This window comes from Megascapheus bottae, chromosome 2 (assembly GCF_031878675.1).
Source record: "Megascapheus bottae isolate mThoBot1 chromosome 2, mThoBot2.hap1, whole genome shotgun sequence".
Taxonomy (NCBI): domain Eukaryota; kingdom Metazoa; phylum Chordata; class Mammalia; order Rodentia; family Geomyidae; genus Megascapheus; species Megascapheus bottae.
In genome coordinates this window covers 21,107,810-21,123,491 of record NC_143510.1, presented here as the reverse complement: position 1 = coordinate 21,123,491, position 15,682 = coordinate 21,107,810, and the positions used below count along the sequence as shown (strand labels likewise).

The following is a 15,682-nucleotide window of genomic DNA, read 5'->3' as shown; positions in this document are numbered from 1 at the left end:
TCCCTGAGCTCTGCAGCTCAAGGCTACTGCCTTACTCCTCGAGCCACAGCGCCACTTCCTCCAGTTTATTTTTCCCTATCAAATTATTATTAGCTAGCATTTGATATATTTTTGCTATTTTCTTTGTTCACTGTTTTCCTCTTATTAGGCTATAAAGGGAAGCAGTATATAATGAAAGCAGGCTATAGAATACATATTTATATGAAAAATATCCATTCACTAGCCTAACTAACATACATTGATTTCATGCCTGTTAATTACCATGTGCTACTTGGATGTTAGAAGCAAGAACAAGAACAACAATCAGAACTACTTAACAGGAGAGTGGGAGGTGTTTTAGAATGACTGTAACTGAATGAGATTTTTTTTTTCATTTTGCTGCTTTTTGGTTTTCTTTTCTTTTTTGCCAGTCCTAGGACTTGACCTCAGAGCCTGGGCACTGCCCCTGAGCTTCTTTTGCTGAAGACTAGCACTCTATCACGTGAGCCACAGCTCCACTTCTGGTTTTTCTGTTTATGAATCGAACCCAGAGCTTCATGAATGCTAGGCAAGGACTCTATCACTAAGCTACATTCCTAGCCATAAGACAATTGCTTTTTTAAAAGCACCTTTTCTATTTTAAAGTTCACATAACTGGCATAGTATATTGACAGAAGACAAACTAATCAAAAGAATCTAATTAAATTAGGTTAATCAAAAGCCTTCAGAATGAGATTTGCAGGTTTGTTAAGAATTGTTTCATTGAGCATGATTTTCTACACATAAAAAGTAGCTAAAAAATATTTCCCCAGGGCCGGGAGTTTGGCCTAGTGGTTAAAGTGCTTGCCTAGCATGCATGAAGACCCGGGTTTGATTCCTTGGTACCACATACATAGAAAACTGCCGGAAGTGGTGCTGAGGCTCAAGTGGTAGAGCTCTAGCCTTGAGAAAGTCCAAGGACAGCGCTCAGGCCCTGAGCTCAAGCCCAGGACTGTCAAAAAATATTTCCCCAAATTTGTAAGTCTGTACAGTGGAAATTGATGGCGATAAAGCAATCTGAAAACCAAACATGAGCCTATTATGTCTAGCCTAAGGAAAATATCAATTGCTATGTTTGAACCAATTATGGAAAGAATACTGCTTTGCAATTTCATACAGTTAAGGACGCAGCTTGGATAACTGTTCAATAGTTAACCTGCCATAGCACTTCATCTTCCCATAGGTAATTCTAGAAAAGCTAAAAAAGCAATACACTCACACTAATAATGCATTTGCAAAAGAAATGCAGCTTTAGTCTTTGCTTAAGTAGGTACTTTTAAGTCAACTTAATTGGAAACTCTTAAGACCAACCAACAATGAATATAGCTTTCCACTTTTCTTTTTTTAGTTTTTTTACAAAAATTATCTTCAAGTGGTTGTACAAAGTGGTTTCAATTCAGTATGTCACCTTATTCTACTTTTCAATACAATCTCTGTTTCCTCTGAGACTTTTTGACACATAGAATCTCCTCATTTTTGAGATAAGACTGCTTTACACGTCAGTAGGAGTCTGAAATGCAAGGTAGCTTTCTGGTTTTTAATCTCAAACCTCTGCTTTAGATTATACACCAAATAAAATAGCTTTAAACAAGCTACAAGTGGGCTCTGCCCCATTTTCTAGTTACTGGTTGATGGTCAGTATAATACATTTCACTAATTTACTATTTCAAATACATTATCTAAGAATATTTTCATGATGAGGTGATAAATAGCCCCACAGGAGTCACACAGGACAAATCTGAGCCATTATTTTGTTCACCAGGTTGAGTTGTCATTAAGAGACTCTTGCATGAAGAGCCAGGTGAAACAACCAGAAAGATATTCCTTAACCTTCTTAAGAAATGACATGTGAGCAATGCTAGTCTGTAGATTTGAGAGTGAATGAGAGTGTAGGATTTCAGACATTTACCACAGTCTTTTCACTCTGGAGAGTGACAGCAGGATGTAAGGAAGCATCCATAAACTAAACCACAAATAAATGTTAAGTCATCAAAGTTTCTAACTATGCAGTTCAGGAATTCTTAGGTTGAGATGCCCATGTCATTGAAGGTAAATGTTATTAATTAAAGCTTTCAGTGAATTTACTCATAGAAATGAACACCATCAGCACTTAAGTATGCACCTATACTTTTCGTCATCCAACTAAGGAGAAAAATAACACATTTTTGCACTTTTCAGGAAAGTGAAAGTGTTATAAATTAGAATGGATTTGTATAATAAAATGATAGTAAACTATTTATACTCTTTCAGAAAAAGTCATGCAAGAATCATGACCTCGTTATACAGGGAATATTCTCCATTAGACCTAATGAGTATTGATATGGAAGCAATTGAGTGATACAGTTCTACACCAAATGGGAAAAGGCATGCAGGTAAATATGGTGTACAACGAAGAAGAGACTTTTGTACTTATAAATATGAGAATTCAAGTCAGACGCATCCACTCACGAAGCTATTGAACAGTTGTTTTAATAAGAACTTCTGTACAGATTTCCATGATGGTTTTACTAATTTACATCCCCCCCAGTAGTGTAGGAGGGTGTTCCTTTCTTTCTTCTTCCTCCATACCTCACCAGCACTTGTTGCCTTCTTGGTGATGGCCATCTGATTTGGGTGAGATGGAATCCCAGTTAGTCTTGACTTTTATTTCCCTGATGACTTATTTGTGGAATGTTAGTTAATTACATGGGTTTTTTTGTCAGTCCTTTAGACTGGGCTCAGGGTCTGGGTGCTGTCCTTACGCTTTCTCAAGGCTACTCTTGAGCCACAGCACCACTTCTAGCTTTTTCTATGTATGTGGTTCCAAGGAATAGAACTCAGAGCTTCATACATGCTAGACAAGCACTCTACCAACAGGCCACACTCCTAGCCCTGATTGTACTTCTTTAGAGAATTGTCTCTGCTATTCATTTGATTTTTATTAATTTGGAAATTCATGTAATTTAGTTTAGCATTCAGCTTTTATTTACAAACACAGGCAGCAGGCTTCAGTCTCCGATAACTGGCTTGCCTGTTTAGGCATCAGATTTTCTTTTGAGATTTTTTTCCATTGTATACACCCACCATCAGCTCAGGAATGAAGATTTAGTTATTTTCCATTGCTAAGTATCTTTAGGGAAAGTCCCAGAAAACCATTTACCTGTTTGATCATGCAACTGAAAGCAATTCTCCACCCGTGGATCTGTGGCCAGCACAATTCCAGATTTGTAAATCAGATTTTACAATCATATTTGTTAAGTCCTTCTTGATTTTTATTTGCTTTCTGGAATATGTGCTTGTGATCTGCCTTTGCCACATCATTTCTTCAGGTTTTTGCTTATAATTTTCCAAATTCTGTGCAATTCTTATTGGCAAACTAATGTCAAAACCCAAAAGTTTACACAAGATAAACAGTTAAGACTTCGTTGGATCTTCCTTGTTGTTTGGAAGTAATTGATCCAGTGATAATTTTGTATTTTAATTTTTGTATTGTTTATTATTACTAATTTTGTTTGCCAGTCTGTACCTTCAACTCAGAGCCTGGGCACTGTTCTTGACCTTTTTTTTGATCAAGGCTCCACTTCCAGCTTTGAAGTGGTTAACTGGTGATAAGAGACACATAGATTTTCCTACCTAGATCTTAACCTGAAACTAGGGTTACAGGCCTGAGGCACCCAAAGCTGATTATTCTGAATGGAATTGGCACTGGATTAGACAACCCTTAGTTCATTGCTTGGACCTGGTATTGTTTCTGACACAATCCTCGAATGTCTATTGCAGAAATGAGGGAGATAAGTGCAGAACACAGTATTGGTACACAACTTCACTGCCAAGACTACAGAGACTCAAGCCACTACTTTCATATTCATGAAAAGGGGGGTGGGGGGAAGAAGCTAGTCTTTCATTCTCTCCCTTTCTGCCTCATTGTTATAAATAGAACAGGAAGTTAGGTAGAAATTTTTATAAAATAGAATTATATGAACTATAAACTCTCATAGGAAAAATCTGATCCAACAGCCTTGGAGACTGGAGTCTGACATGTCAGTCTGTGGTCTTGGACACATCACTAAAACTTTCCCCAGCTGGAAAGTAAAAAAAAAAAGTAATTGGATTAGGAAACTTGCTCTGAAGTTATTTTAAGTTTCCATAGGCTTTGAATTCATAGCAATCATTTCAAAGGAAAATTAACTGTATTCCCAGACTTTGAAACTCAGCCAAGCCTTGCATGCTATCAATCCCAAAAGATAACGATGGCTTACAAAAGTATTTACTTTTGGAGCGAGAGAGTATCCAGTCCAGTTGCAGATGTACATCTAGTTTTGCCTAACAAAAGTGCACTCTGATATTTTACATTTTGGTGAATCCACAGGGAAGAATGTTTTTCAGTCAGTCAGTAAAATATTAGTAAGTGGTCTATGGAGGAATCGGTTCTAAGGTAAAAGTAAATCCAGCAAGATGCTCAGCTAATCACATTTAAATAGATTCCTGTATCACAGGATTTCTTAGAGGATTTACAATGCCAAGGTGTATTGTATAGCTCCAAAAGATATCTATTATTCTTTCCCAACTTTAATTTTGATTATGGATTTTTTTGGTTTGGGCTACTTACTGGTTCCTTCCTTTAAAAAATAATTATATTGCCTATAATTTCTTTGGGGTTGGTGAAAATAACAAAAAATAATCTTTTACTTATAAGAAAATCCCTCCTTACAGAGTGAACAAATACAGCAGTGGTACTCACTAGACACTAGGTTGAAAATGAACTATATGTGTGCTCAGAGATGGGAGAGAAAAACTGGGAGAACATAGGGGAAGGGGTGATGCTGTCTAAAAGGAAATGTACTCTTTACCCGACTTATGTAACTGTAAGCCTTCTGATTATCATCTTTATAATAACAATTTTAAAAGGAAAAAGAAAACCCCTCCTTTCCAAGCCATTTTTCAACCAACTCAGTTGATACAAGAAGCCAATTTAGTAATAATATTCTAGAAATAGCAAACAAATAGTATGTTGAATATATAGATGAAGTATACTACACAAATTTAAGATTATTAAATGGTGTGGCAATTTCTTAGTGCTGTAAAGACTCAATACAGACTATATACTTTCTAATTCTTATTTAATTTGATTCCTGTTTGACATATTTATCAATAATCATATCTTCCTTTGTAAAAGAAAACTAGAATAAAAGTTCAGAAAAGTACACTTGAAGTTTGAGCTATTTAAAAAAATATTGTAGTTATTTGGTAAACAAATATTTTTGTTTACTCTTTCATGAAGCCCTACCAACTAGTGATTACAGGGAAGAAAATAGGCTTATTCATGTTGGATGATTGGCAAAGTCCTGGAGTGCTTTAATTAGGTGGTACTGGTGGTTTTAAGATGATAAATGTATGTGTATGTCCTAGATAGAGAAGACGAGGCATCAAAGATTAGGAAAGAAACCACAATGATTTGGTGGGTAGGCACACCCGATTTCTCCTTGATCTTCATTTTAAATCTTCTGCAAATGGGAATGTTATTTTCCATTTAATACTGATTTACATAGGTTCCTTTATGATTATGGGAAAGAATATCTTTCACTGGGTGCCAGTGACTCATGCCTGTAATTCTGGATGCTCAGGAAGGTGAGATCTGTATATCATGCTTCAAAGTCAGCTTAGGAAGGAAAGTCCATGAGACTCATCAGTTAACTACCAAAAAGCCAGAAATGGAGCCATGGCTCAAGTGGTAGAGCACTAGCCTTGAGTGAAAAAGCTAAGGACAGTGCCCGGACACTGAGTTTAAGTCCCAGTAACAGAAACAGCATCATCAACAACAAAAACAAAATCTTTATGTTGGGGCCAGTGGCTCACACCTGTCATCCTAGCTACTCAGGAGGCTGCGAACTGAGGATCATGGCTCAAAGCCAGCCCCTGCAGGAAGCTCCATGAAACTCATCTCCAATCAAGTACCCACAAAAACCATAAGTGGAGATATGGTTCAAGTGGTAGGAAGTTTATTGCAGCAAAACAACAACAACAACAACAAACTCAGGAAAAGGACCTGATGGCTGAGTTCAATTCCCAGGACCAACATAAAATATCAAAAACAAAGAAAATAAAAATAATAGTTCGTGGTTTTACCAAAACTACCTGATTGGTGAACCTTGCCATCTAGTTGTCTAAGTGTACTACATCTGCCACGTTTTGGGGGGGGGGCAGGGGAGATGGGGTCCCAAAAGGACTCTTAAGACAAGTGCCCAGTATGTGTGATGTTTACGATGGTCCTGGAAGCCACTGCAAACTCATTCAACAAAAGTTTGTACTGACCTTCAGTTATAGAAACAATGCTAGGCTCTGCCCGTTAATAGCTTCACCAAGAAAGCAGAAACAAACAAAAAAACCTAACAAAACATAAACAAACACTACCACCATGGAAGCAAAAATTTGACTTGCCTTGCTTATTTCCTTTCCATTTTCCATTTTTCCATTCTTCCATTTTCACCCCTGTGTTCACCCACTTGGTTGAAATATTTCCTACCCATGCTCGCCTCTTTACAATCAGAATGTGTCCTCACTGCTACTAGATGAAGAGGTATCATTAGCCAACCAACGTCAATGCACAACAGGATGTCAATGTGAAGTTTTATTATTTATTTATTTATGGAGTCCTGGGCTTAGGCTCAGTCCCTGAGCACTTTTCTTGAGTTTTCTCAAGGCTAAAACCCTACCACTTGAGCCACAGCACCACTTCCTGCTTTTTCTACAAATGTGGTACCTGCAAATCAAATCTGGGTCTTTGTGCATACTAGGCAAGCATTCTAACCACTAGGCAAAACTCTGTGCCCCTGTCAATGTGAAGTTTTAAAAGGAACCCAGAACCTGGTCTTAAGAGAAAGATATAAAGTAGAAAGCTTATAATGTTGGAGCAGGTAACAACCAATCCAGTATTCTGAAGAGAAATAGCCTAGCAAACATCCCTTCGGTCCTGTTCATTGGTTGAAAGCAGACACTCTCAGCTTCTGATTGGCCTGTGGGCTTGGCATCTGCAACCAAACAACTCATGGAAAGTGCCATTCACATGCTTCAAAGAACATGGAAAGACTTGATCTAAGATCTACATGCCCAGTGGATATCCGTGTCTACTTCCAGAATACAACAGATGAGTTCCTGCTAATTCTCATCCTTACTCTACATGGCTTACATCATGCAGGATACACAAGTGGTCATTACAGTTTTATTCAAGCCTTCCAAAAAACAATGTAAGTTAGAAACACGTATCACATTAGATTTGTTTGAGTAAAGGAAGAGTGGAAAAACTGAGAGGCAGTTTCCAGAAACCCAAATATGTACCTCTCCAAAATTTGCATCACAGGTGGAGGCATGCCTATGCAAATTGATCTTAGTTCAAACTCCTGTTGGAAAAATCTGGAATACACTTACTTCCCATATGCAAACTTAGGCAAGCAGCTGTGGGTTCTTACCTATGATAAAAAGGATCTCCACTGCAATATCACTGACTGTCGTGCTCCGAGTAGTGGACAGGTCATCATTGCCAATAAAACAAACGTTGTAAGGGACAGTGACAGCAACATAAAACGTCGCCAGCAAAATAAGCCAGTCCCAGCCAGCTTTAAATGTGCTGAAATGCAGAAGGATGAATTTGGACTTTTTTGCATCAGAAACTTTATATTCCGGAAATGCTGGTTTATCTACAAAAACATTCTGTGAGGCAAGACAAAAAAGAAGAGAAGGGGGAAAAGAAATACATTAGAAGCAAGGCTCAGACTTACACATTACACTTTGGGGAGAGGGATCATTGGTGTGTACAGTGGCAATAAATTTTGCAAGACTTTTAAAAACTTGACATGGATATCCAGCCACGTGCTACCTAACTACATTTCAGTAGAAGATAAACTTCCTAAACAATGGCTGACCCCACTGAGAGGTATTGATCAATGATTCCATGCATTGGTTTGTGCTGAGGTTAATGTGAGATGATTAATTAGATTAACAGTCATGTAAAAGTTGGGCCCACACATTGATAATGTATAGTAGATAACATTTTTTTTCCAGACAAGAGTGTATTTCTCTTACGTAAATATTGGCAGGTAGCCCTGAACTCTGTGGCAGTCTATGGCATTGGAGACCAAATTCTCTTTTATTTCTTCATCATTCCAACAGGTTCCTGCTGTGCAATGGGTTGCCACTTGTTTTTTTTTTAAATAGTAGATGACATTTGAACATTACAATAACCAACTGTGTTTTTGGCTTATGCAGTGACTATATACACTGTTATTTTAGAGCTATTTGAAGCAGTACCCAGTGCCTAACCAGCAATGGCCTTAGACATCTACTGTTTATCTATTTATGTGTCAAGCAGTCAGTTTGATTAATTGACATGCACAATGTAGGCTTGTTGAAGCACAGCCTGTAGTTTTCACATAAGGATGAAACAATCTAAACCACGATGGTCGGAATATCTTGCTGCTGCCGTGTGGCATGTGATTGTATTAAAATTGAGCAGATATCTTTGTTGTAACAGGAATGTGTAGTTTTGTCACGAATGTGGAGCAAGTAATCTGTATTTCTCTCACTACTAAACAGATCATTGTTAAAATGTCATCTAAAAATAGCTAGAGTCTGATCCTGCACACAACATAAACACAAAGCTATGTCTTTATGATTGGTGCCATGAGGACATTTGGATGAAAGTCATTAGCTAAAGAGTATATTAGACCTGAGATTTGCTGAGGTCAGCAAAGGTAGTTTATTTGCTTTCTTAAAAAGGACAGAGATGAGGAACATTCTATTCTAAATAGCTGTTAACATTCCTTTCAGAATATAATCAGAATGTACATACAGTTTTTATTCTGTTGATTGGTAAAGCTTCCACTAGGCACCCTAACGTTTATTATTTATGAACAGTGATGCATTCAAACACTGGCCAGACTTTGGTTCTATGGTAAGGTAATGAACAGTTAATTAAGGATGATTATTTGGGTCATTGGAGGAAGAAGGCCACATTCATTGTACAGTTGATGAAATGCAGAAGAATAGCTGGAGTTTCTGATAACTGCAAAAGCTTTTCACTTTAAAAGCAGTCCAAATTGATGAACAATTCCCTTTTTGCCAGGACACAATGGCAAGCCCAACAATAGGGTGTGTGGAAATTTGACAAGCCTGTAACCAGATACTTTCAGACATTGCTTTGACCTCAATTAATGAGAAATGCAAGATAAGTAATGAGCTCTTATATTTGAAAGCTAAGTTGAATGAAGAGACTAGCTTAAAGTTCTGGAATACATATTAGTTTCAAGTTACAGTTTTCTTGTTTCGGTTATTGAGGGAAGAATAGATAATGTGATGTGTTCAGGGAACCCGAAAGTACCCAAGGCTTCATGAAACAGGAAGAGAGAACAAGAAGAATTGGCTCTTAGCCATGAGTCTCCATGTCTAGTCATGCTAAATGTCTAGTAGACATTCCCAACATATTTCCACTTTCTGTTAATATTCTTACTCATTCCATAAAGGCACTTCATCATGCCAATTCTTCATAATAGGCCACTATTATCACTATGATAGGATTCTTCTAATTTGTTTGTTGGTGCCCAATGAATCACTATATATTTATTCCAGACAGATATCAATAAAAGGAATGTTTTTATCCCAGCCTGATTCTGAGGGTTAAGTTCCAAAGAGGATTTTAATGTAAACCGAAGAGGAGGAGAGGAAGTTCTGAATTGAGCTTCTCACAAAAGCCAGGCAGAAGCACAGCAGAGAACACAAGGTTATAACATCCCTCTCAAGATTAGTGCATACTGATGCTTATATTTATATTTTCCTAAATATTTACCACAATAAGAAATTTTCAGAGACATCAGGAATGACACATTTTTCAGTCTAAGTAATTTTAATAAGGGGAAAGTTAAATTTTACCTTGTTTAAGGGGAGAAGACAGGTCGAAAGTAAGGGTTGGAAGCTATTGATTTGATGAAACTTAGATATCACCACCACTCAAAAAATAAAACGTGTGTTTTTCAGTTTTATAAGCCACTTAAGACATTATTTAATATTCACATTGTATTATAATTCAATCATATGACTTGAATGTTATACTGAGAATTCAGTTCAGCTCAGGTACATGTTAACTTTGGAAATGCTCACTAAAGTCTTTCACACGTCTTTATGAAATCATCTGGGTGGAAAAATGTGGTTTTTTTTTTTCCTTCAGAATTTGAAGCCCATTAAACTGTCTCAGAGCAGAAGCATGGTGAGGAAAAGGTGTCTTTGTGTCAGATTAAGGACCAAGTCCTACAGCTTCTCCTCCTGCTGTAGAAATTTTAAGTTAAGTTGGTTTCTGCAGTTTGCTAAAAATGAGACTAATTAAAATATACTTAGTGCTAGCTTTCTATAACAACCAAATAAGAAAAAGGAACTTTCAAGTTTTATTTTTAAACAACTAGGAACTATAAAAGAATTAGTGTGTGTGTGTGTGTGTGTGTGTGTGTGTGTGTGTGTTGCTATAATCAGAATTTCTCCCAAAGATTAGTTGGTCAAGTTATTCAGAGCATTTTCTCTCTGACTTTTCTTTTTGCTATGTGTGCTTTAACCATTCTCCTCTGCTTTCCTGAAAAAGTTGGAGAATAAGACCTTTCCTGATTCCATATTTGGCTTTCTAAGAAAGACTTACCAGTTCTATCAGAGTCCTTATGTTGGTGATAAATCCTTAACTACTGTGTATTATTTTAATATTTCATCTTGATGTTTATACTTCATCTATGAAAGGCAATTAAGCAATTAGCTCAGCAGTGGGAGTCACGAATTTTTTAATCAGAATTTTAAGTGGTGGCTTGTACTTTGTTAAGTCTAAAGGGAAAGGCAGAAGGCTTAACAAATGCATTTGAAAGCTCATTAATAATTGGGATATTTAAATGATTCTCAACTCAGACCTAGAAGACCCTGACAGGTTTCCATATAACAGGATTGCTGGATGGTGTTTATATAGGTGCTTTGTTGGTGCAATTGCATGGAATCCAGTTCAATATGGTTACCTTTGTTTCTTCTTGCTTTCCCCTAGGCTGACTTGGTTACTTAAGGGGCATGTAAACAGGAACCTGGGGTAGGATTCCTAGAGGGAGTGACATGTGAAGTTAATTCTCCTCCTGGACTCTCAGGAATCAAAGTGTCATTTAGGCATATGTCTACCTAGAAAATCTTCGTATTAGGCCAGCCAAAGATAACACATCATATGAACCTCCATAGTGGTTCATGACCAGCTAGGGCAGAGAGATGGCCAATGAATATAATTTGATTAAAGTATTTTATTCTGCCTCCTAGAAACTGGATTGCAATATATTTGTAACATCTCTCTTCGCTCTCTCTCTCTCTCTGTCTCTCTCTCTCTTTCCATTACAATTAGAGAAATAGATGCCTTCTATGCCCGATGAAAGGTCTGTTTTTATCAAAGTATTTGTACATAAGATTACATAGTACTACAGGTTATTGGATAAAAGAAAGTCGACAAAGAATTCCTTGTATCCTCAACTCTCAGAACATCTTGACCATGCATCCTTCCTGAAAGTAAAGTTGTTGTGCTAAATGCAATTAATCGGAAAACATTTGCAAAAAATTTTCCCATCAGAATAGATTTGCTATGGCTATTGATAGGTAAGCAGTAGATTTCATAAAGCCGCCTGATGGTAATGTAATCGAAACAAACTTTTTAAGGAACTGTGAAAGGATGGCACGTAATTTCAAATCAATTGTTTCCCTATGGAAGATTACTAATTGTGGTTTGTATATGATATGAACTTTTAAATTTAGTAACGAGTTGTTTGTTCACGCTCCCCTTGGGTTAAAGCATTAAAAGAAAATGGTGAAGGGCAAAACAGATGCAACTCAATGAAACTAGAGGCATTTCATCCAATATACTATGTGTGACATGACCTGCCACCTTCGTTCTTTCAGAGTGCAGCCAGTATGCCCTCATTTATAGGGTCCTTGGTTCCATGTGTTACCAGATTGCAATAATATTCTAATCTCCAGGCTGGGATACTAACAGGATGAAGAACTTTTATTACACAGTGCTTCATGACCACTAGCCTTTTCCAGTTCATTCTTTATAGGCAAGCACAAGCCATAGTGGGGAAAAAAAAGTTTAAGGATGCCAATAAATGAGTAATTGGAGCTGTTCTTTAGTGAATTCAGCACTACCACCAAGCAAACTTCTAACATTCACCATGTACAAATGTATCACCTACATTATTTATTTTCAATTTGTTCTTTTCTCTTCTTTGCAGGTGTCCAGAGATGTGATAAAGGACTGCTCGGCTCCGTCTCCGGGCTGAGTCAAAGTGGGTCCCTGCTCTTGACCTTCCTTTGGCTTTGTCTGGGGAAGTGAAAGAAAATGCATTAGACACCAACAAATGCACCATTTCATCTCAGGAATGTCGCACTGATAGTTGACTCTCAAAATCACAAAGTGGCTATATATTTCAGAGCATTTATTATATCTGTTTGGTCCTTGTAATCCTGCCCCCCCTCTTTTTTTGCCAGTCCTGGGGCTTGAACTCAGGGCCTGAGCACTGTCCTTTGGCTTTCCTCAAGGCTTAGTGCTCTATCACTTGATCCACAGCACCACTTCTGGCTTTTCTATGTATGTGGTACCAAGGAATTGAACCCAGGTCTTTGCCAAACTCCTGGCTTCATTCCAGCTTCATATAATTAATTTTAATTTATTAACCTTATTCACAGTTTAGTAACTATTTTGAATAAAGTAAACAGAATGAAACAAACAAATCAAAACTGTGCAGCTTGACTTCTGATTGGTGTTGATCTTAAATATATAACCGTTAGACCGGTAGAGATTGTGGCTCATTCTCTGGAATGCAGTCTTCATCAGCTTTAAGGTGAACTGAATTACTCATCCATCCCACCTTCTATGTTGATAACAAGACATAGCTTCAAAAAATATTTTTATAGGTAGTTATGTAAAGGGGTTTCAATTCTAGCAGTCATGTTAAGTGCAAAATACGTCTTGGTCAATGTTAACCTTTTATCACTCTTCCATGTTTCCTCATCTCATTCCTACTCTCAGGTAAGACTGAATTTTTAGAGAGAATGAGGGAAGGGGTGATATTGTCCAAAAAGAAATGCACTCCTTGCGTGATTTATGTAATGTTAAACCCTCTCTACATCATATTTAGAATAATAATAAAACAATTTTTCAAAAAGACTAAATTATTAATATCGTTGTGTTTGTTTTGCTTTACTTTTATCTTTGATCAAAGAAATTAAAATGCGTCTCAGTTTTTTGTACTAAAGCTGGATGCTCTACCACTTGAGCAACAGCTGTACTTCCAGCTTTTGGTGGTAGGTTGGAGATACGGACCTCATGAGCTTTTCTGCCCAGGCAAATGAGTAGCTAGAGTTAAGGTGTGAGGTGTTTGTGGCCATTTTTAAAATTTCAAAGAACATAATTGAAATACTGCACAAGAAAAAAATTAAAATGTAGGTTATAATCATTTTAAGGCAGAAATAGAATTTCCAGAAGTTAGAATTTGTATGTTAATGAAATTCAAGAATACATACATTTTAAAAGGATGTATTTTGGCTGGGAGTTTGGCCTAGTGGTAGAGTGCTTGCCTAGCAAGCATGAAGACACAGGTTCAAGTCCTTAGTACCACATACATAGAGAAAGCCAGAAGTGGTGCTATGGCTCAAGTGGTAGAGCTCTAGCCTTGAGAAAGTCCAAGGACAGTGCTCAGGCCCTGAGCTTAAGCCCAGAACTGGCAAAAAGCATGTATTTTGTCCCTTTTTCATCAAAAATACAATATCTAAAGCAAAATTTCTAATTTCCAAGTTTCTATACAGAGAAAATTCATCCCTGCTTTCAAGTATCTCAAAACCCCTTTAACCCCATCCCTAACTTTGCTTCAAACTTCAAATTCTACATTTTGAGACTTCTGACTAACACTTGAGCTCAATCCTCTGTGTATTGATCAGCCAGTGTATGGACTTTGTATCAATTGGCCTTATTGAATTTATAAATGCATGTGTATCTATTGTACTTATCGAAGTTCAAATGCATATCAAAATCTGTTCTCTTTAAAAAAAATTCTAGATTAAGCAAAAACACAGAAAAGCTGTTCAGAAAATCTCAAATGTGAAAATGCAGAATTGAGTCTAAAATATTGGGATATGAGCATCTTCTCTGTGGTAGACCCAAATCAAACAGTAGACTTAGATTCACATTGTCAGTCTTATCAAAGAAATTACCTTGGAAACTGGATTTTGTTTGTATAACTTTTAGTATAGAAACTCACAGAACAACAGAGAATGGCCTACTAAGGGTGAGTTTTATTCATCAAATTGGCTGTATTAGGATTTCAAGTAATCCAATCAGGCAGTAATACAATTTCCTAGGGATGTATTTGTGGGTATGCTTATGTACAATCAGCTAAATTTATATAAAGGAGATTAACTCCCATCATTCTAACAGTCACACCATCACACTTCCAATCAGGTAATAGCCTAAATAGAAAAACAGGAGTTTCCTAAGACTCTAATTCTACCTCAAGACACCATGATATACTATGATATACTCAGCAATCAACTTCAAGCATTATCGGCAGGTACTAGTGACTTATACCTATAATCCTAGCAACTGAGGAGGCTGAGATGTGAGGACTGTAGATCAAAGCCAGCCTGAGCAGAAAAGTCCATGAGAGGGCCGGGAGTTTGGCTTAGCGGTGGAGTGCTTGCCTACCACGCATGAAGACCCGGGATCGATTCCTTGATACCACATACATAGAAAAAAGGCAGAAGTGGTGCTGACGCTCAAGTGGTAGAACTCTAGCCTTGAGAAAGTCCAAGGACAGTGCTCAGGCCCTGAGCTCAAGCCCAGGACTGGCAAAAAAAAGTCCATGAGACTCTTATCTCCAATAAACTACTCAGAAGAAGCTGGAAGTAGGGCTATGGCTCAAGTGGTAGAGCACTAGCCTTGAGCACAAAGAAGCTCAGGGATAGTGCTTAGGCCCAGAATTCAAGCCCCAGAACTGAGGAAAAATTATGAATACAATCATAGTCTTTCTTGGTTCCACTCACTTCTCTTTAAGTTCTTAGACAGATAAATACAATACAATGTCTTGGGGCTAGGAGTGTGTCCTAGCGGTAGAGTGCTTGCTTAGCATGTATGAAGCCCTAGGTTTGATTCCTCAATAATATATACACAGAAAAAAACACAGAAATGATACTGTGGCTCAAGTGGTAGAGCACTAGACTTGAGGAAACTCAAGTGCCCAGGCCCTGAGTTCAAGCCCAGGACAGATTGAAGAAAAAAATACAATGTCTTCAATTTGCTTTCCATCTTGGTGTCTATTTCTATCTACATGTGTATACATACATGTAGGACTAAATGTTTTAAAATTGTAATAATGACCACATGAAAATATAATAGCACTGCTCTAATATTATCAAATATTCCAGCCATTGAGAAGTTGTCATTTAAAGTAAGAGCCTGGAATTCCCCGAATTTTCACCCTGTGACAATCAAAACGTGTGTGAGAGATTCAGGAAAATTCACCGGCTAATGCCACAAGTCAGGAAACCTTACTTCTAGAGAAATCTACTCTGCATTGATATCACAAAATGGGTTTTTGAGTTGTGTTAGTAACAAAAAGGTCAACTATAAATAATTAAT

The 15,682-nt window shown here is 37.4% G+C and overlaps 1 protein-coding gene across 1 annotated transcript in view; it reads right to left on the bottom strand.

The window, feature by feature from the left end:
- Nucleotides 1–15,682, bottom strand: part of Kcnh8 (potassium voltage-gated channel subfamily H member 8) — a 313,437-nt gene that overhangs the window by 135,678 nt on the left and 162,077 nt on the right. Inside the window, exons 4-5 of the mRNA XM_090355208.1 lie at nucleotides 12,243–12,370; nucleotides 7,464–7,704 (exon numbers count right to left, since the gene is read on the bottom strand). Coding sequence (XP_090211334.1) covers nucleotides 7,464–7,704; nucleotides 12,243–12,370 — 369 coding nt within the window. The remainder of the gene's footprint in view (nucleotides 1–7,463; nucleotides 7,705–12,242; nucleotides 12,371–15,682) is intronic.